Source organism: Callorhinchus milii, unplaced genomic scaffold (assembly GCF_018977255.1).
Source record: "Callorhinchus milii isolate IMCB2004 unplaced genomic scaffold, IMCB_Cmil_1.0 Scaffold7, whole genome shotgun sequence".
NCBI lineage: Eukaryota > Metazoa > Chordata > Chondrichthyes > Chimaeriformes > Callorhinchidae > Callorhinchus > Callorhinchus milii.
The window spans coordinates 21,740,395-21,763,346 of NW_024704748.1; the positions used below are offsets into that span (position 1 = coordinate 21,740,395).

The 22,952-nt window shown below is 38.4% G+C and overlaps 1 protein-coding gene across 1 annotated transcript in view; it reads right to left on the reverse strand.

Annotated features, from left to right (window-relative positions):
• Nucleotides 1-2,206: 2,206 nt before the first annotated feature.
• jakmip3 (Janus kinase and microtubule interacting protein 3) overlaps nt 2,207-22,952 on the reverse strand; it is a 56,482-nt gene continuing 35,736 nt past the window's right edge. Inside the window, exons 4-13 of the mRNA XM_007896234.1 lie at nt 18,562-18,789; nt 16,840-16,953; nt 12,023-12,169; nt 8,224-8,355; nt 5,762-5,821; nt 4,686-4,805; nt 4,124-4,252; nt 3,544-3,627; nt 2,487-2,549; nt 2,207-2,314 (exon numbers count right to left, since the gene is read on the reverse strand). Coding sequence (XP_007894425.1) covers nt 2,207-2,314; nt 2,487-2,549; nt 3,544-3,627; nt 4,124-4,252; nt 4,686-4,805; nt 5,762-5,821; nt 8,224-8,355; nt 12,023-12,169; nt 16,840-16,953; nt 18,562-18,789 — 1,185 coding nt within the window. The remainder of the gene's footprint in view (nt 2,315-2,486; nt 2,550-3,543; nt 3,628-4,123; nt 4,253-4,685; nt 4,806-5,761; nt 5,822-8,223; nt 8,356-12,022; nt 12,170-16,839; nt 16,954-18,561; nt 18,790-22,952) is intronic.

Sequence of the window (22,952 nt, forward strand, 5' to 3'; positions counted from 1 at the left end):
TGACCTTCACTGCGTAAACTCGGAAATTACAAATGGCTACACTTGTTAGTTTTAAGGTTATTGATTCTCCAAGCCCAAACTGTGTGAAGCAGCAATAAATAGAGCAAACAGGATCCTAATCTACATTGCCAAAGAGGTTGTGCACAGATCCCCAGAAGTCACCTTCAAACTGTACAGTGCTCTGACCAGGGCACACCTGGCCACTGTGTACAGGTGATTATCTCAGCCCAAGAGGTAATGGAAAGTACAGTATTAAGACTGGTCCCCAGTTTTAGATAGTTGAGCTACTATGAAAGCTACAGCTCATCAATAGAGATATCTGAAAAGTGCACGAGTTTGTAAAATACTTAATGAGAGGCAAAAAAAGTTTTAGATTGGTCAAGGCAGCAGAGATGAGTGTCGAAAATGAACCCGTTTTGAAATTCATTGTATTCTTTTCTAAACGGGAACAATATAGCATAACACTTTTGGAAATTGATGCAAAAGAGTGTCCAAAGGCCCACCCGCCAATGGTGGGGCGGGCGAGGTGGGGTACGTGAAGCAGGCCGGAGCCTGCTGAGCGGAATTAGAGAGCAGATTGGTAGGGGGTTATTAGGTCGCAGAAGTAGGGGGAGCAAAACCATGAATGGCTTTGAAGCTCAGGACCAGGATCTTGAACTGTATCCTCTGTGTGATGGGAAGCCAGTGGAGTCGGACAAGGGTGGGGGTGAGAGGGTTGCTCAGCTTGGTGTGGGAGAGGACACTGTCTGCAGAGTTCTGGATGATCTGCAGCATATGGAGGGAACAGTTGGGGATGCCCACAAGCAGGGAGTTTGCAATAGTCAAGCCTGGATGTTATGAAAGCGTGTATGAGGGTCTCGGCGGCCTGTGGTGTGAGACGGTGGTGGAGCCGGGGGATGTTGTGGAGGTGGGGGAAGGCAGAGTGGATCATGGCACAGATGTGGGGTAGAAAGGATAGTTGAGAGTCAAACAAGGTGCCAAGGTTCCGGACTGACTCAGTGAGGTGGAGTGTGCATCCTTGGATGGTGATGCTGTCAGGGCCTGAGGTGTGGAGGTGTTGCTGGGAGACAATCAGGAGAGCCTCGGTCTTATTGACGGTCAACTGAAGAAAGTTAGCTCTCATCCAGGATGTGGTTACAATAGGCCTAAATATAGTGGTATTTCTTGCGCATAGCATGCAGGAAGTGACGTCAGTGGTGACCTAGCTCCTGGCTATTGTTTTGCTTGCATGTATTTGCACGAGCAATTAATGGGATCGGCCTGAAGTGCGGCTATAGCAAATTAACGATTATGCTACAAATAAATATTAGAAGTCCAACAGAATATACAGTATTGGTACTAGTTTGAGATTTACCCTGAGGTTACATAGTGACAGCTTTACAAACAGAACAGATACATGCATGATTAGAAAAGCAACATACACTTACGGCGTTATCTCCTAAAATATCCAGCTTTTTCATGAGATCTGCTACTGAAATGTCCTGACAAATCGGAAAGGGGGTAAAGGTTTGAAAGTTACCGTTTAATGAACATAATTAAACACAAGTAAGTAATACACTGTGCCCTTTATGAAACTTGGAGTTATGGACAATCACTTACTGTTACACCTTCTGCCTCACAGTAGACTTGAAGAGGACTCACACCCTCTGGGAATGGAATGTGATGAAAATTTATGGCCGGTGATCGTCGTTCACGCTCCTGAAATAAAAGCGATTGATTTTAGAAAAAAGGACTGAAGCTTTTTACTTATTTGCACATTAATCTTTGCTATTTCTTAATGACGTTCCTTAATAAGGAATCCTATTAGAAATTCCCACCCATCCACTGGTTGCAAACATAGATTGCTTTGGAATAAAGTTCTCTTTGGCTCTATGACTAGTTGTCAGAAGAAGTATCGTTTTTATAACTTTGATTGCTTACTGTTAAGAAATATTGCAAATAAGTCCCCATTGTGCACATTAACAATCTGTATTGTATATATTTAAAGTGTACAATATGAGTATTATGCAGCGATTTCCCACTGGAACTTTGTTTCTGCAGAATTTACATTCAGAGCAGAGATTCCCTACGTTGCTGATACCTGCATAAATTACTAACAGGTACCAGAAGGAATCCTTATAAATCACTGCTTATTAGTCTCCGATTTCCAGAAAATCTGGATTAGAATAGAATTACTATAAATAGAAATGAATTGGGATTTCCAGCTTTATCTTACTTCAAGTTCCAAAATACGAAATTCCAAAAGCTCATTTTGATCTTTGACGTCCTGTACGTCATGTCTAAGGCGGTTTTCTTCATTCTGCGTTTGTTGGATCTGTAAAATGAAACATAAAGTTTGGCCTTTGATGTTTATTCTGCTGTTTTAATAGGGTTACTTTGAAATTTGAATGATGGTGTCAGAAAACTGGAAAATCCTAAATAAAAAAAATAGTGGTAATATGATGTCTTTAAGTTCTATTTACCCTCAATTGTCTGAGAATCATTACCTTTTCTAGTAGCTCTTGATTCCGATGATATAATGCTTGTTTCTCCTCAATCCACTTCATGTCCTAAAAAAGCAAATGAGAATGAAGTCTTGAAAAGCTTTAATCTGATCTTCACATAAATATTACTTAATAGAGTGGTTTACAACCACATTTCTATGTAATTATAGACTGTTTGTGTACTGCTTTCAAGCATCAAAATATAACATTTACAATGGATTGTTCCATTATTCCTGATTTCTCTTTGCTTTCTGTTGCATGTCCTAGCTTCCTGATCCATTTTCTTGTCTTGATCCTCTCATCTTCCCTTGTCCACCTTCACATGTACTCTTCCCATTTTTACTGGCCTCTGAGAGAGTCAGAATTAGATTATTGATCATTGAGCAAAAATTGTAATTATAATACGGTCAAGGGAACAGCTTTTCTTTTTTTTCTAAAAACAATATAGCTGGTAATGTGATAAACACATTTGTCTTGATTACCCTGGCCTCAAATCAGTTAAGAGTTTGTAATTCCACCCTATTATGCCCAGGTGGATTGTAAATTATTACTATCTGTATCTGGACATTGCTCATACCTGATACTCATTATTGCACTGCGGGTAATTTAATAACATAGAAAAATCTGGCCAATGTCACATCAAGATGATATCAATCAAAAATCCAGCATTACTTCCATTCTAAAGATCAAATGCTCCAACAAATAATCAAATAATCAATTAGTGCTGGAGGCAATAGGAGACAACGTTAGCTGGATATAGAGAGGTTGCTGCCCAGATGGATGTCGATAATTAATAGAGTTACTTTCTTCTGTATTTTTAGCTTTATATTCTCCATTTTAAAGAACATAGGCTGAAAAATGGTTCTGAATGTGTTGAAGGGCTTGACCGCTGAAGATTATCATTGTCCTGTGCTTGAATGTGCCCAAGTCTATCTTTAATGCAAATCTTAGATAAGTTATTGCCCCACTACTACTGATAACATTATTGCACCAGAACAAGATTGATTCTCCACACCTTGAGTCTTTGGAGCCTGATGTATGTTACACATGTAATTATTACCTGGCCCTGTTCTGCAAGAGCCTTCTCCAAATCTTCAATCTTGGTTTGATATCTATGGTTTTCTACTTGTAGCTGTTCACGAGTCTAAAATGCAGGGAGGAAAAATAAAAGTAAATAATGTTTCTCCCTTCAATTAGCTTTTTACCTCCAAGCTGTCATTCTGGACTATAGGAGTAAATGTTCCCCCTAGAGAATTGCTTTATTGGTCTTACTGACAAGAGCAGCACTAAGAAGTTGTGGCAAGATAAATAACTAAAAGCCCAAACAATGAAAACGTTTAGAAAGCTTTCGTGATTATCGAAAGAAACAGATTTCACCAAAACCCGTTCATTTTCGTCTTTTAGGTAAAACGGTCAGATGAAAAAATGTAATATAGTAATTCTGACGATTGAACCAAATCTGTAACGCAATTTTCTAAGTTTCAAATAACACCACTGACATAGATTTAGAGTTTATGCTATGCTAGTTTGTGTGATATTCAAAATGCAGTAATTGATATTTGATTTAAAGAGAATAGAAAAGAGTGGTAAAGGACATCTTTCCTTCATTGTGATTATAAAGGGATTATTTCTAACCATACCTTGACTTCTCGTTCAGCATCTAAGGTTCCGCCAACTTGCTCCTGTAGCAAAGCATATGCCCTTTGTAAGGCCTGGTACTCCATGGTCAACTGGCGAAATCGCAGTTCAGTCTCCTCTTTCGCCATTCCCTAAATAGAGGAACCAGTGAATACATTCTACCAGCTCAGTTAAAGTACAGAATCTCACCTACAGTTTAACTGTATTTTTCCGAACACAGATTTAATACAATATTGTAAAAGGTTACTCAGAAGAGTGACTTGAGGCTGGCAGAGATGAATCATTTAAGAAACAGCTTGATGCCACAATGGGAAAATAGTAGGATAGCTGTTCTGTAAAAATGAGATAAAATGGACCAAAAGGCCTTCTTCATCCAATACTCTCTTATCTCTTAATAAGCTATGCCAATAAATGTACAATAAATCCAAAGTCTATAATGTAAGCTTAAATACACACTGTCCATCTCAATGGCGATTGAAATATTTTAAAAGACATCCTAATTGAATCGCGTAAAATTATACCAGAAAACCACTGTTTTCTGAATGCTATTGTTTTTTCTTTCACCTCATCCAGATCATCGTCGGGGGTGCACGGGGTCCTGTCAGTTTGGTACGAAATTGACGAACCATCAGAATCAACCGAGGTTTCTTCATCATATCCAAAAAATGTCTCCACAACTGGTTTCTGTGAGTATCAAAATAAGATGAATATATGTAAATATGTCTAAGAGAGAGTATCCATAAAGCCTTTGCAAATTCAAATTTCAAGGAAACAAAAACGCTGTTGCAGATAATGACCCTGAAATTTCTATTTAAAATATTTGAATTAAGATAATTTTCTACTACAACGTTAAGGACAACTGCCTGGAGTGATTTTTTTTCAGTACATCTAGGGGAATCTTGCTCTTCTCCTGAGATCCTCCTTGGTATAGAATACTGCAAACACTTGGACCAAATCATCTCCTAGTTATACTTGTGAATGTTTGTGAATACCATTATGTTTAACGTAGGACTTTATGGTTCAACAACTTTAGAATTGAGTTATAGATTGCCCTACAATTTTTATATTTTTTCCAAGGTGAGCAGCCATGATCCAGCTTGACTGTGGTCTTATGAATATGTCTGATTCTTTATTTACTACAAGTAGCACTGGAAAATGTAAGATTGTTGTAACACCATCAAATGAATTATTAACCGTAGCAGCATTTTTTAAAAAACAATATTATTTTCCAATTGAACTAAATACATTGCTCCCATATTTACCTATCTGACCATTTTATTGTTTTCATCTAAAAAGATCTACTCTTTCAACATTCCTCATTTGACGAATAGGATTGTATATTGTAAAGATAAAATATTAATGATCAATACCACTTTTTATCAAGCAAAAAAGGACCATGCATTTTACTCTCAAAATTATGGCATTTTAAAGTTAAAGTGTAATTCAAATGTAATTGAAACAGATGTCAGGATTATGTTTTAATGGATATATTTTGCTTCTTAATATATTTGTCTAAGAAGCCCAAGAATTTATTTTTAAGTTTGTCTTGTAAATTTAACTAAGTTGCTCACGATTGCTTTTTGTGTGGGTTGAATCATAATTACATCCATTACAAAGTAAACTGCTGCTTTTGGATTTACCTTGCTGGGCTTTGTAACTTTTTTCTTTGGTTTTCTGTAATGCAGAAGCTTGTCCCGATCCTATTATATAAACACATGAGAGGCTTTCAGAATTAAAATATTTGCAAAATGTTGTGTTGTAAAGTAAAATGGCTTTGGTATTAAGGAAGGAAGATTAGATATCACAAAGATTCAGATTTATTAACTGTCTTGCAATTCAACAGTGATCAATTTGCTAAGCTTATGTTTGCAGAAATGCTGAACCCATTGCGTTATAATTACTCGGGTTCTAGATAATGAGAGAGTCTATTTGAGTATGTCACAAAACACTTGATTTGCTCCAAAGCCAAATTAGCAATTAGATAGCAGATCTTCTGAAATATTGCATCAGCTTCTCATTCGCTTTGATTTCCATCAGTTTTGACACAGTTGGAAGCAGGAACACTGCTCTGTTCTTATTAAAGGTATGAATTTGATTATTTTTTGTGGATAAGCATGATAATTCAGATAGGATCATGCTAATTAAATAGGAAGAGCCAAAGAAGTAAACAGTTTGTTTGATATGGCTTTTGTGCATATTCTTTCCATTTGGCACACTTTTTTTTTGGAATTAGGTAGAGAATAGGTATGGTGGAGTTGTTACTCTTTGTGGGAACTTGATATCTGATTCTGGATTGCAGTTGACCTTTCAGCAAATAATAGGGTAGCATTTTACTCATCATTTTCATGGTAAAATACTGGGCTTACATTCACAATTAGAAACAAATTTTTACTACCCTTCCATCAGTCCTTGTGAGAGTCATTTAATTTGGGGCTGAACTTTGATTTGATCTTCTGCTGAGCTGATGATAGAATGTTGTTGTATAGGGACCTAGTGTGTTAATATTTCTCTCTTACAGTATTACTTGCTTGTTGATGGTCCAACCCACCTTTCATTAAATCACTCTCTAATTGAATCTCAATGGGTAGTTTCTTGGATATGATGTAGCGCCAAACTGCACTTAACAAGATTCATTTTGTTTCAACCCAGAGGTCAGATTATTTGGATCAAGGTGCCAGTGTCCGGTGGTAATTTCCTTGCCTAGACTGCTCCAATTAACTTGTCATGTGGGCAAAGCTCTTACTTATTATTGCTTCTAAAGTATTGCTTCTTGGTTATAGGCCAAATGATGGTCAGATATGTAGCATGATGCTTTAAGTGCTTTGAAGTGATTTAGAAGATATTGAACTTTTTTGGACTTTCAGTGTAGCAGCTGAATAGATCAATAGTAATTGCATAGTGGATGATCAAATTCTGCAAGTGGCCTTGGACACAGAGGCAAAATTGGCATTAACAGGAAATTCTGGATGGTACATAATAGCTGAAAGGTCACGCTCTCCCAAATTTGAAGCTACACGATTTGGATAGTTGCCTGTGAGAATACAGGGCAACTTTCAGCTTGTGTGCACGGTCCTCCCAAAATACCTTTGTGTATACTTTCCACATTAAGAGCATTTCCCTGGATAGCTAATCTGTCAGAAGCTGCAACATCAATATGATGATGTGCACTTCTAACTTCTTTTCAGGCAAATCAAATCTGGATTGCAATACTTACAATAACACTCTTGACATAGCCAGCTGTCTCCAATGCCTGATAAAAGTAAAGAATTGATGTAAGAATCACAAAGCATACAACTGGAATTGGACAAAAGATTGGTTGCAAATATTCAATTAGAAACTTGGGGAAGCATCATACTTTAATAGACTGGTTAAATGCTTATTGTGTTTTGTTGTGATACATTCCAACAGTTAAAAGATTGAAGTTGTATTCCAAAAAGTAATAAACAACGAGCCTCATTTTATCTTGTGTCTGTGTCTCTGTGTCATGTTAGCCTTTGTTAGGCTGAAATTGAACTTTTTCAAGTTTGTAAGCTTTTTTGGGGGGNTCAGCCAGGTGTCTGACACATGTGGAAATCTATTACGATGTTTAAGGGTATCCAAACCAAGATGAGAATTCCATGCATCCCACCTACACAATTCCAGAGGTAGATTGTTGGAATGGAATACAAACTCTCTCCCCGGAGGGATGCATCCTGACCTAATTTGCTACAGGAGCTAAGCCAAGGAGGCAGAGTGTCTGTTGGGGAACTGGGGTCAACTCTGGAACTCTCCCTCATTCCCTCCGCCTTGCCCTCTCTCTCCCCTTTTTCAAGTCCCACCTGAAAACCTTCCTCTTCGACTGTGTTTACAGCCACCTCTCCCCACCCTACTCTTCCCCCCGCCGCCCCCACCGGCTTGGAGTCACACTCCGCCAATGTTAATCGCTCTGAGACACTACCCTGTGTGGAGAGCGCTATATAAGTGCGCATTGTTGTTGTTGTTGCTAGAGTCTAACCAGCTAAATCAACATAGCTTGCCATTAATATTGTTGTCTGGCAAGCTTTTCTGTGGCTTGTCCAGCTAGGACCACCCTACCTGTTAACAGAAGGAAATAGTGCATTACCTTGCTGAGATCATCAATGATGCTTTGCTGTTCAATAAGTTGTAGGCGAAGAAATTCAATTTCTCTTGCTTCATGAGTCCGGTCAAGATCGTTTAAGGAGCTTGGCCGGCGTATGATTCCCACTCTTTCCTTCTATACAGAGATTGAAAACAATGTAGACTAAAATTAAACCAAATTTGAAAACGTTAGAAAATTTGTACAGTAACCATTCTCCATTGGGTATTAATGGCCGTTATAGTAAGAGAATTGTTTGCTTTTAAAAATCAAAATTAAATGTGTGACTTATTCATAAACCAAATCCTACTGAAAGGTCTATAAAGAAAATACACTACCAGGATGTGCTCAGTTTTTGGTCTACCCCAGGAACCCATGTAAGAAACGGAAGGATGGAGTCACTTGAAAACTAGATTGTTTCAAGGTACTGCATGCCACAACACAACAGGAACATTATTTAAATAGGAAGTACAAGATGATGGTGTTGGGCAAATTATTATAATTGGCCAGTTTCCTTCCTAATAGCCAGTATGGTTGAATTCCCCTATTTAGTGCTAATCTGTGATGAATTATGGACAGTTTTTATTATGGATCTGTGACCGCTGTGAACAGGGTTAAGAATGTGTCCTGCTAATGAGCGTTTCCAAAATTATAAATGGGTTTCAGTAAGAAAAACTGATTTATTTTTCAACTGCATTCAACTTTGAGCATTGCCAGAAGAACGGATTGGATTTTTTTAAATGCATTTTCCTTGGAGATTTTGCCTTAATTTTATTTTAATGTGTTTTAAATTCTGGTTTAAAAATTGAAATCTTTTGTTTGAAACAAATCCAAAATGTCTTGGGTTGTAACAGTTGGAAATATGGCAAGTGAACTGCTATATATAAATTTTGGAAGACCAGATACTGGAATAACCAGTTCAAATCTGACGTTTGATTTACAGTCAAATCTACTTAAAGGCAATTTAATTTAAATTTCTGGATTCACACAAAGGATTTTAAAAAGGGTTACTGTTCTCCAATTATTTGAGTGAAAATCAGCTTTATTTTTATGTGAGTCTCGGTATTCAAGGCATAAAAAAGATTAGCCCATATTCATAGGTAATGTGCCGTTAAATGGCTTCAATGACCCGTGAAAATTAGGCAGGACTAAAGTTTTGAATTTACTGAGCTAGTGAGAAACAAACAATTTCACTACTGCTGCTCACATCATTTGCCAGGGTGCATTTATTGTGCAAAGTTCTTTGTGATGGGGTAGAAGCTATTTTGTTGATGATAATGCAGCATACCTGATGCAACTGCTGATCAGCACAATCCTCCACTCTAACGTGGAGCATTTACAGTGCGTGAAATGAAAAGAAAAATTGCAATTATCTGACCCCAAATTATCCAATTAAAAAGACTGCAAAAAAGAAAAAGAAATGTTTTGCCTTTGAGATTTGTTGTTTGTGCTGCATTATTTAAGGCTATTGCTTCAATCCAAATACCCGTGTCAGAAAAAANTCAGTCTGTAGCCACATAAAAATGATAGATTTGATAATAAAACAGAGGCCTGAAATTTCACTCAGTCAGCCTGAAAATTTAAGATGGCACAAAATTGTGGAAAATTCTTAACTTCAATCTTCAGTTGGTTGCTGGGTGACTGCATGATTTTAAATTTTACGGCAAAATGGTTTTAAAAACTAAGATCAGGTGGAGGTTTGGGTCTCATAGGTTTTGGACAAAGTCAAATGTTTCAAATTAATGCACCAGTGAGCACAAAGGGCATGTATATGAATTTGATTCATTATAAAATGTTCTTTCGGTTGACAATCAAACTACGTCAGTCCTACAGCATACACAAAGTAAAACATGGGAATTCACTCACATGTCGTACTGTTTGTCTCCTGTATGTCTTAGCATCAGCTCCTGTAAATCTATGCTGTAAACAGGATAAATTGTCAGCCTAATGAAGGAACAGATATTTGAGAACAGGACAAGCAATGTTAGTGATGGAAGGGCTGGCATTATTTCTCCACCATTTTCAGAGATGCACAGTTGCTATATAAATAGCACACATTTCATTCAACTCCAAAAAGGGAAAATGTTCCATCCTGTATAAGCGTTTGTCAATTTTTTTTCAAAATTTAATCAAAAAAGTAGAGAGAAGGTTACAGCTTTAAGGAATAATATATATATTTTCCTGGTTCTGCATTGATTGTAGCTTTTTTAAAAAAATCAAACATGCCTTTTACATGTTACTTTGTCAAATTCTGTTTAAATAATGTTCCACAGACAACATACAACATGGCAACATTTTTATCTATAAATTATGTTCCACTAACCATGCCCAAAATGGGAAAAAATTAGTATCAATGAAGGGTGTATTGCTTCTCAATAAACATGCAGTATTTGCCTCCATATCATTAATCCTCTCTTGGTACCAAACATTAACAATCGGGTGCGGGGATGCTAAGGAAGCCACTGCCAGCATCAAAATAAGTTGAAAGCAAAATGTAATAAAAATGCTGAACACTATCACGTGATTTCAAGACTACAAAAATAGTTGGAATTCAGATTTCATTTATAAACTTCTTGATCGTCGCTCTTATCAATAAGTGATGAAGGATACTTCCACTTGTTCAATTATTCTTGAATTTTCCTTTTGACACATAAAACCACACAGTCGATTTCAAGAGTGATAATTGTCATGACAGCAATGAGTCTGGAATCACTTACATTAGTTAAATGCACATGCTAATGTTAGTTACAGTGAAGTTATTTATAGCCAACTCTTACCTTCTGCTGGCTAGTTATTAATAAGTAACTTATTCATCATCACTACAGTTATAATGCAAATCTTTCACTTGGATACCAAGACATTGATTCATGTACAATCTACACTACTTGCTTATAATTCCTGTTACACTGCCTGTGTAACAATATCATGGGAGGAATGTGAAAGTAGAGACATGTACTATCACCAGATTTCCAACAATAACTTAGTATATATTGATTACAATCTTGCTTAAACACCTAAAGAATATTTGTTATGCTCACAGAGATAACAGAAATTGTAATTAAATTTCAAATAGAAATTATTAATTAGTAGCTAGATTTTTTCTATAACAAAATATAACTAAATTTGCGTAGCGATTGAATATTTGTGCCATTATTTGTTGTATCTTAGTTCCATTGACAATGGGCAAACCAAAGCCCATAATACAATCAAACCTGTTCAAGCAACCACCTCCATTCAGCAATCACCCCTGTTAACAACTACATAGAGAGCGGGGACCCTCAAGCAAGGAGGAAAGGGGGAGGAAATTTAAGTGTGTTGTCCAAAGCCTAGTTCAACAAAAGGTTTTAATAGGAATTTGAAGGTGGGGAGAGAGAACCCAAGGTGAAGGGATTTTGGTAGAGAGTGGGGGCAAAGTGAATCGAGGCTCAGTCACTGATCGAGGGAAGGAGAAAGGGAGAAATGAGGCACAGACCAGAGTTAGAAGAGAAGAGCACAGGCAGGAGAATAGGGCTGGATGAGATTGCAGCTGTGTTCTAGAGCAGAAAAGATTTGCAAAAAGAAAAATAATCAGTGGTAGAAAAAATGAGGGCTATTTTAATTTGACTCGTCACCATTGACTAGTAAAAGAATAATCAGGCACAGGAAAGTAATCATACTCACCTACTCTTTCTCCCTTTTTGTCCGCATAGTAGGTAGCCAGCACTATATATCTGCTGCAAAATCCCAGCATTGCTGCAAAATCCCAGCATTGCTGCTTAGCTTAATTGCTGAAATATACAATGGAAGTGTTTCTGTGGCCACATACCATTTTTATGTTTTCTTGTGTAAGAAATTTGAGTTTGTTCTGCAACCGCCGTAGCGAGTGGCTCATTTCTTCGTTCTTCCTGCTGAGGCGTCTGTTTTTGTCCAAGAGTGGTTTATACTGACTCTCGGCTTCACGCAAGCGCTTGAGCTAAAAACAGAAATGTAGAATTGAAAGTAACTGAGCCAACCTTTCACACTATGGTGATCCTAGATAAAAGTCTCCTGACATGGAAAGATAGAGGTAATAACACATTTAACTCTTATTTCTCTGTGCTAAGGGTAACTTTTCAAGCCTGATTCATGTTTAAGTAAATGACAATTTTGATGTTACCTTATAAAATGGCCTAAATCTTTAATTATAATGCTTAGTCTCAGTATCAAGTACAGCAGTGCTTCAGGTTTAAAGGAATGAGCTACAAACAATGATTAGACAAACTAGATCTCTTATTCCTGAAAGGAGCCATCTCAGAGGGGACCTTATAGAAGTACATCACATATTAAACAGAATTGATAAAATAAACCAAGAACAGTGCTTTAGGATGCACCAAGACAGTAGATCAAGAGATTTAGAGTTGTAAAGGGCAATTTTAGGACAGACACTGGGAATTTTTTCTTTACTCAAACAGCAATTAATGACTGGTTGCCACAAAGGGCTGTTGAGGCCAGCAAACTGGATTCTTAAAAAAAATTGTTTGATGCTGTGATGTGAAGATGGTAGGGCAGGTGATCTTCATCCAATCAAATTTTAGGATAAACGTAACCCCTTGTATCATTTACTTCTGAGGTCATTTTTACTCAGTATAATTTTAAATTAGGAATGTAATATAATGTAAAGAGAGTAATGTGATTACAATGCCTTAAGAAAGATCAGATTAAACAGTGATTTGCAGTACTAATTTCCTCATTTCTTAGTTCACCATATTTCTGAACTAAGTACTAGGAATCTAAATCCACTTTATTTAAGATTCTGTTTGGAAGTCTATTCTATGTTCTGTATGATAAGCATGGGTAAAGTTCATTTTTCTAACTTCTTCCCACATTTTTATTAAACAACAACAACAAAACCCCTTTGATGTTCAATTTTGCTCAATTTTGCCTGACAGTTTGTAAGTATGCCAGGTTTAAATAAAATGATAACAGAAATTAGGTGAAATATTCAATTTCTAGCATTTTTCAATGACCTCATAGTTTATGCCAAACAGACTACAAAAGGGCCTGTATATCAGCCAGGGAAAGAACAGAGATCAAAGCTAAACAATAGCATTCTCATCTGGAACACTGGCATTCTTCCAACTCTACATTATTTAAACTCACTTGTCAAAGGCTTAAACAATGTGCAGAATTGCCCCTATTACTACTTAATGGGTTTCAACAGGCCTTAACAAGCTGAATTGCGTTTAATCAATCACTTGCACAGCATTCTGGTGACGGGATTGGCAGTAGCAATGAATTTGTTGTTGCTATTGAACCATTTTCTACTATTGTACTCAATTCTATATACAATGCATACAATATGTCGATTACAAGGAAATTGACAAGAAAATGGAGCATCAGCTGCTTAACCATTTGGCATTCTCTCTCCCCTTATCCTCCTTCCTTCCCTGCAATCTGTTCTAGCACGTCCGTTATATACATGCCCCTGTCGCTTTAAAATGAGTTTTGCAGAAAATGCTTCAGGATAACTTAAGAATAGCTAAACCAATATAATTAAATACCAGCATATATAAATAATTTGGCTGAATTTTCATGGGATTTATAAAGTGAAGTGTGACTAACTAATATTATAGATAGTCATTTATTGCTATGATTGCACTTGAAGCAACATGATGTAAATTGTCATAATCCTTGGAAAATACATTGTGTGATCGTCCAACTAATTTGGTTTTAGTGTCTGAATGAATGAAACCTTCTGGATTAACATTATAAGTAAATGTGTTTTGTGGTTTATTGCAGTGTTACAAGATGAATGTCGAACACTATCAACTCACCAGTGAAGCTTTAAGTGAGAGTATAATTCTGTTAGCAATGAAATAGTCTATTAATTCTACAGATATCAGCATTGTTGTTTTGGAGGTTTGTATTTTCTGCCCTGGTTATAAATTAGCCCATGGGGCTCTAGAGCTTCATACATTGTAATAAGATGAATGTGAGCAGGAATATCGCAAAACACAATATAAAATATAACATAAGGTGCACTAATGTGAATATTGGGTGAAGTTGTGGCTTAGTTGTGATGCTTACATGGTTAAATAATCTGCTGACATTCACTGTCAAGGCTCAAACATGGCAACTTGGTTCAGGTACGGGATACTGCCTAGCACCCATGGAAATCTCCCATTAGGAGGAAAAAGAAATCAGATGTTTTTAGGAAAGGAGGATGTGAAAAAATGGAAACTAAAAATGGGAAAATATCTTTAATCATTAAAAAAGGCATAGCCCATTAACCATACAAAAGGCAGCAGATGATAGAAAGGCTTACAATGAGAATGGTGTTTATCTTTAAAATTTATTTTCTACCGTTATCTGAAGTCTGCAACTAATTAATTTGTAAATCCATCAAATCAGCACATTTGCTGATGTGCTGTCTGACTATGTGTTCAAAATAAAATTTTAGTGTACTATTATCCTAATATACAATGCTATTATGTTGGTGTTGATGGTAAAGGAACCCAATTTAAACTGGATATACTATGTGAAAGGAGAGATTAGTCCATGATTACTGATATAGGTATTCTATGGGAACAGTCCATGTTTTTTTTGGAGATGGATGCTGTGAGATAAAACATTTTATACAGATATATTGTACTTAGTGCAGATATTAGATAAGTGAAAATTTGTTTCTGACACAATCACCACAGCTTGCATGGTTTCAGATATCATCTCCCAACAGAAACAGGTGTACAAGTGAAAATGGACATGTATTAGTGAGCTGTACATAAGGCCATAAGTTAGTAGATGAGAGTGAATTGTTAGCTTTTACCCAATAGGTCCTGGAAGTTGACAATACGTTGCAAATAACTCTTGGCATAACCTATTTAAGTATATCTATGTTCTTTCCAAGCCGGACATGAGAGTGAAAGGCTAACAAAACACTCCTATTGTTAACAAATGCTTTAATTAAGCCCCAAAATATGAGGTATTCATGGTATTCTGCAACAAAGCAGTGACAGAGGAAATCACACAGCCTTCTGGAGCGATATATTGGGAGAGGGTCAGAAAGGAGGGAAGAGAGTGGTGAAACAAACTCAATGCTACATTTTTTAAATTAAATCTCTCTTTGCCCCCCCCACCAAAAAAAAATATGCTGAGCTCCAGAATCTCTCGAGGATGGAGGTGAGAGAGGGTTTTTTTTAGGGAGGGAGCATGGAAAGGGAAAAGGTTATATGAAGGTGTGTGTGTGTGAGTGAGTGTGTCAGGAGGGAAGGAGTAGGAGAGAGGGTTATAATGAAGCCTGAGCCCTGCTCAGACTGACTAAGCACCAGGAGCCGAGAGAGAGAGAGATCCCAGCACAGTTCATGCATCGCACATGTGTCTGTCCGCCAATAATGCAATAACCGATTGACATTATATACCTCATATATACCTCATCGGAAAGGTCTTGCAAGGGGGAGTGTCATGGGCATATTTTTTGATGGGGGATCTCCTATCATTGATGAGCTACGACCTCATCACACATGTATGGCCGTTTGGCTTAAGGTGTACAAACAGTGTTTATGGCATATTAAATGGTTTGTGAGTGGTATCACTGAAATCTACATTCCATATTGGATTCCTCTGGTTGCAATCATAACTGCAACGGGTATAGTTAGTACTATATAATACTATATATATTGTGGAGTCATGTAGCTCAGTGTTTAGAGCACTCGCAAGCGAGAGAACTGGATTCGATTCCCAGCAGAGTGAAATGTTGGGTGAGTTTCTGTACTCCACATGCCTGTTTACCGAGGTGGATAGTCAATTGCTGGATTGCTTTTCTGGGAATAATAAATCCTTCAAAAAAGATAATAAATTGGTCATTTCAGTCCACGACTGTTTGTGGGACACTGCTGTGCGCAATTGTCTGCCACGTTACGCCCATAAAATATTCAGTCAATTTGCTTTATAGTATATTCTGTGTATCTACAGTGCTGTGAAGTGCTTTGGGATGTCTCGAAGACCTATTACGGGTCTATATCAAATACAAGGATTATTATTATATCATTATAATGCCTACTACTTTACTTTCATTTCTTATTCAAGCATACTTTTGAAAAGATTGGTACAAGGTGGTGGTTGTTGCATTACATACATTGTAAAGCACAGGAGGAGGAAAACAAAAGGTCCATTTGCATCATTTATGTGACAGAATTTGTTCTGCTGCCCAACTCATATTTGTATAAGGAAATAAAATGTGAACAAAATATTCTGAAATCCTTTTATGCAGGTCCACCCTCATAAAAATGAAATACAGGATAGGTTGCAATAGAAATATTCCTTTAGGGTTTCATCACATTGCAAGCTAAGTGCTTTATAGCTACTTAAAAGTGCTTTGGATGCAGAATTCATAAACTTCTACAGAGTTGAGGAAATGTCAGAACGATTTTATTGTGCATATATAATATACACAGTTTGTAAAACTTCTTAACATTCTTCATATAAGAGTTATGGTTACTGTTTCTGCCTCTGTTGATGCTAATCCTGGTACAAATACAGTATCATTAGACTTTCTGTAATAGAACCACCTGATTAACAAAAAATTTTATTTGTAAATACTTCAGTAAAGAAGATGCATCCATCAGGACAAAACGATAAACACGTGAAAAGATCAGCATTACTTACAAGTTCATTTCTTTCCTCGGACAGCAATGAATTACGATCCTCTAACTTCCTGATGATTGCACTTAATTCAGCGATTTTAAGCTGGAATCGACGTGTGTCTTTTTCATCAAGCTGCTGTTCCTAAAACAAAGATCAACTGCAGATAACTGGACATCAGTGTAAATATGTCTCTCTGCTGGACCAAGATCAAAGAGACTGAAGAGTTTGCCAAAATAATAGAATTTATTTTCCCCTCTACTGTAAAATGTAAACTATGCCCTTATGTGGCAGAATGAACAATGAACACATGAGACATAGAAAGACAATGCATAAATCACACATACACAGAAACATAATCTTAGCTTTGGCAATGTTCAGTGATTTCTACAGACAAACTTATTTCAGTTCACTTATTTATTCAAATGAAATGCTCAATATGTGAAATTATAGGGTTGAAGTGAACTAATTATGCGGTTACATTTATAAAGAACATAAATGTAGAGAAACTGCAGACAATATGGGGTTTGAACAAATTTGAGTTAATGTTACAAAATAATTGTCTTTGGCCAATTTACTCCCATCCTCTGCTCCTGCATGGCTTAGTGCTAAACAACACAGTGCCTTTACCACTAGACCATCGAGTGAACAAAATAACACTTTTAATACTTTCTCTACAACAACAGAAAGAAAATATTGAAATAAAGTATGTGTATTGGAAGAGCAATTCACTGCTTCACCAATGAACCAGTGGACTTTGTTGTTTATTGTAATTCACAGTGCTTGTTTGAATAGGTGCACTCAAATGCCAATTGTTTGCTATATTGCTATTAATTAGACACTGCAGCACACTAAGAAGGAAAACGCTACTGAGAACATGCCGATGAATGACTTTGCAAACTGGAAAACCTATTTAGAAAGTGCACAGATTCCTCATTCAACAGGTGCAGGAGAGGCTTTTGCATCATAGAAAAAGTACACTGTGCTTCCAGGACTTTTCATTCCATGTGCTAAGAAAACCAAGAACTAGTGCAAAAAGAATCTTGATGAGAGTCAACAATGGGAAAGGTTAATAACATATGCTTAAAACATGAGATCTGTTTTATAATTAAGCAGCAGTTTGTGCTATTAGCAAATTAAGAGAGAAGCATCAAAGTGACATAGTTACATATAATCCCAGCAGAAAACTATTAAAATACTGCCAATGGTTTATTGCTAATGTTTTAATAACTACAGAATCTCGCAAACTTGGTGGACTAACATTGCTGTCTAGGACTAGATTCCCTTGACTATTTTAGATGTTAGTCGGTGAAAGACATTTAAGCAAACCTGGGGCCTGGACGATATGCACCTAAATTCAGTACACATCTTTCCCACGTGTTTAACCAGGGCAGTGAGCCTTTCATGTATTTGAGTTTATCAGAAGAACAAGTAAACTATTTGAAAAGTCAGTGTCCTCAAAAAACAAGTATTAGAAATAGCCTCAACCTTACTATATAATCTATGGCAACTATAAATCCAATAGATATTTTCGGTAAATGCTTAAGTCACAAAATTACTTCTTTATTGAAACAGAACACATTTGGCTACAATGTAAATATATTTTTCTAAAAAAAGTTGTATTCAAAAATGCTTTAGTGTGATAATATTGCATAAGTATTAAAGAGTAAAGCAGAATGCATCAAAATGCCCCTCATCAAGATTTTGTTACAGAATTTGTTGAACAGACCGTGTGAAAGTGCTTACAGGGCTTCCTGAATGATCTGAGGCGTCTCCTGCACCACTTGCGCAAGGAAGTTCCCTTTTCGGGCTACTCAGATGTCGTTTTTCCCACGCTTCAGCCTCTTTGACCTGGGTAAGTTGTTCATCTAAAGCCTCTTTTTGGAGCTGGAGTCTCTGAGAATGCCCAGCCTGAACCCCCAGCTCTTTTTCCAGCACGTAGACTGCTCTGTCTTTTAATTTTATCTCATCCATCTACAATGAGAACAAAACACAATCACACATGCGTGCATTGTATGAAGTCGGTTGTTACTAGTCAATCCTTTTGTAACAGTAAGACTCCAGTCAAAGGAAGGAATACCTAATATTCAGATGTCACTGTTTTGTGTTGATGTGGACGGGTTATGTGAACGATGGCACCGCATTTGCATCTTCTGATGGTACTAATTCATAATTTGCATGTTCTTTTTGACCATCCCAAACCCTATCCTGACCAGCACTAATCTATATAACGGTAGCACCATTCACAGCACATTTATATCTTACAAGACATCATTGCAAATCAATACAAAATAGCAAACATTTGATGAGCAATAATGCAAAAAGTGCTCCCATGAGTTCACTTACCAGTTGAATCCTGTGTTCGATTCCTAACTAACAACAACAACAACATTCCATTTATAGAGCGCCTTTCACATCAGGAGGACGTCCCAAGGCGCTGTACAGTTGAGTCAGGACCCGAGCAAGGGAGAAATGGTCAGGGTGAGGGGAGGGAAGGGAGGGAGCGAGGAGGGGGTAGAGAGTCGAGAGGGGAGCTGAAGGCACGGTCAAAGAGAAAGGTCTTGAGACCGGCCTTGAAGGAGGAAAGGGAGGAAGCAGCGAAGGCACTGGGGGATAGAGTTCCAGAGCCTAGGGGCTGAGAGGCTGAAGGCCTGGCCACCAATGGTAGGGCGGTTGGGGCGGGGGATGTGGAGCAGACCGAAGCCAGAGGAACGGAGGGTACGGGCAGATAAGTAGGGGGATAGTAGGTCAGAGAGGTAGGAGGGAGCAAGGCCGTAAATGGCCTTGTAGGTGAGGATGAGGATCTTGAATTTGATCCTCTGGGGGATGGGAAGCCAGTGGAGGCGAGCGAGGGTGGGAGTGATGTGGTCACGAAGCCTGGTGCGGGACAGTACACGAGCTGCAGAGTTCTGAATGACCTGCAGCTTGTGGAGAGAGGTGCCGGGAAGGCCGGCGAGGAGAGAGTACCCATAGTCCAGTCTTGAGGTGATAAAGGCGTGGACCAGAGTTTAAGCAGCGTGAGGGGTGAGGCAGTGGCGTAGTCTGGCGATGTTCCAGAGGTGATGGAAGGCGTGGATATGAGAGAGAAAGGACAGCTCAGGGTCGAACAGAACACCGAGGTTCCTGACTGGCTTTGAGAGGTGGAGAGTGCAGCCTTGGATGTTGATGCTCTCAGCGCCAGAGGTGCGGAGGCGCTAACGTGAGCCAATCAGGAGGGCCTCAGTTTTACGCACGTTGAGCTGAAGAAAGTTGTCTCTCGTCCAGGACTCAACGTCAGACAGGCAGGCTGTCAGGGCATCGGTGGTCGTGGAGTTGAGGGTAGAGGAGGAAAGGTAGAGTTGGGTGTCATCCGCATACATGTGGAAGTTAACCCCATGTCTGCGGATGATGTCGCCAAGGGGGAGCATATAGAGGGTGAAGAGGAAGGGACCGAGGACAGAGCCTTGAGGGACACCGCACGAGACAGTGCGGGGGCTGGAGGGAAAGCCGTTCGTGGAAACAAAGTGAAGACGGTGGGAGAGGTACGACCTAAACCACTCAAGGACAGGGCCTTGAAGGTTGAGGTGGGAGGACAAGCGGTGGGGGAGGATAGCGTAGTCGACCGTATCGAATGCTGCCGATAGGTCGAGGAGGACGAGGAGGCAGAGGGAGCCCTGGTCGCAGATGGTCAGGATGTCATTGGTGACCTTGACCAGGGCAGTTTCTGTGCTATGGGCAGCATGGAAACCCGACTGAAGGGGTTTGAATAATGAATGGGTGGAGGGGAAAGAGCGCAGCTGGGAGGCGACAACTCTTTCAAGGACCTTGGACAGGAAGGGGAGGTTGGAGATGCATTGAGACGCATCAATGGAGGGTTTTTTCAAGGTGGGAATGACGGTGGCAGTTTTTAAGGGAATGGGAACAGAGCCAGAGGAGAAGGACAGGTTGACGATGTCTGTGATATGTGGGGCAAGGATATGGAGCTGGGAGATAAGGAGTGGAGTGGGGATGGGGTCAAGGGAGCAGGTGGTGGGCTTCAGGGATAGGATGAGTTTGGTGACAGAGGGTGGGGAAACGGGTACAAAAGTGTGTAAGGGAGGATGGGTAGGAATCGGAGTGTGGGAGAGACGTGATGGGGGGTGGGTGGAGGTTGGAGGGGAAGTGACCGCGGAGCGGATTCCCTTGATTTTGGATTCAAGGAAATCCAGCATCTCCTCACAGTGAAGGTTGGAGGAGATGACCTGCGCGGGGTGGCGGGGGGGACTGAGGAGTCGGGATGTGGTAGAAAACAGAAGCCTGGGGTTGTTCTGCGCCTCCAGGATGCATTTGTAGTTAACATTCTTCTTCTGTTATACTGTTATACAATGTCCATCTGTTTTTCCCTTTCCTCCTGTCTGGTTGACTTTTCCTCCTCTCTATCCTAGGAATGGTGATGTCAATTGTAGTACCCCAGCTAGTGCTTTAGGCAAGACCAATAACCCAGTGCAGACTACAATGGCTTAGTGTAGCTATATGGCTTAGTGCAGTATTAAACTGTGTTTTTACTCACTAAATCATTCCACAAAGTCTGTTAAATTACATTTTGGAAGGAACACTGACAAAATTGCTTGCTGCTACTACTTCAAATTCTCCCTCTTCATTATTCTTACTGATGCCAGATCAAACCTAGCAAATCTGGTAATTCCTCACTTCTCACCAGTACGATGCTGCAAGATTTCCTCCTTTACATCCTCATCAAACCTTTATAATAAATGCCTTTTGTTTCTGCAAAACCATCTTTCCTTTCACTATAAGATTTTCATAATAGTTTCTGAGGGGTAAGAATGCTGGAGTGCTAAATATTTATAAATATTATTGAATTATCCCGATGCTGCGATCTCTCTCAAGATTCCAGCCCTGTCCACGCATCCTAAAGCTGGATGTAATATGCAGCAATTTCGAATAGGACTCCTTAATAAGGAAACTGGATTTAGATTGTGCAACTCACAGGAACTTGGCTCCAATGCAATCTACTTTTGGGGCAGAGCTGCCATGCTCTGCCATGAAGTGCATTATGCTCTCTGGTTATCATTCATTCAAATGAAGGAATTCCCATTGGAAATAATCCATATTACACCCCATTTGTCACACTCAAGTTTTATTTGGAGTCCAGAAAGCAGCATTTGCAGCAAGGATACCAACCCCCCTTCCCACTCAGTTTATTGGAAAGTATTCCAATGAATCAAAGTGCTCCTTTCTCAATTCTGTCTGACAGAAGTTCTGTGTGTTAAAACCAATTCCCACTCACACCATTATACACGGCTCCTGTGAAGTATTTTCTTGCCAAGATTCAATTCAATCATTTCATATCCATTCATGAGACATTGTTGGGTGCAAATTGGCTGCCATGTTCGCCTTCAAAATACACAATCACTCTGTTTTACAGTGAAATCTGTGAAGCGCTTTGAGTTGTCTTGACCAAGTGATCAGGCGCTATATCAAATGCAAGGATTATAAATAAGATCGGAATATAAAAGGCAACTATTGTATCAATTTGTTTCATGCAGGAAAAAAATATGATTTGGAGCTTTTACATCAAATATGAAAGTAAAAAAATAGCATCATGACAAATTCATGTACTACTTAGTGTGATTGGAGTCCTATAAATAAAGAACAGTTAATGATGTATATTGTACATTGGCTAAATTGTACATTCTTGGGTGCAAGAAATAAGATATAATGTTGGAAAAAACATAACGTTAATATTAAAGAACGTTTCAGAACTTGAAGGTTATTTTAGATTATCATCCTGTTTTGAAGTATATTTTTGAATCAATCTTATCAATATCTGAGGATTCATATCAGCTGTTTCCATGTTATAGAATGAGGCAGTCACATCCTGATGACTTTATATCATCCTGCATGAACTTGATATAACATGTCTGTTCCACTAACTAAACATAGTGAATGAAATATTTTAATTTATCAGTCAATATCAATTAAAAAAAACGATCACCATTAGCTAGAATAATGCAACTTGCAATCTTCTGGTTCCACTCTAAAGCTTCAAGAAGTTTTCATCCATTGTGAATTCAATTACGTTATGACTTGCATTTGCTTTTTTTCTAATTTATTAAAAAAANTTAAAGTGCATTCTATGTCATAATGTTCTTAGATAG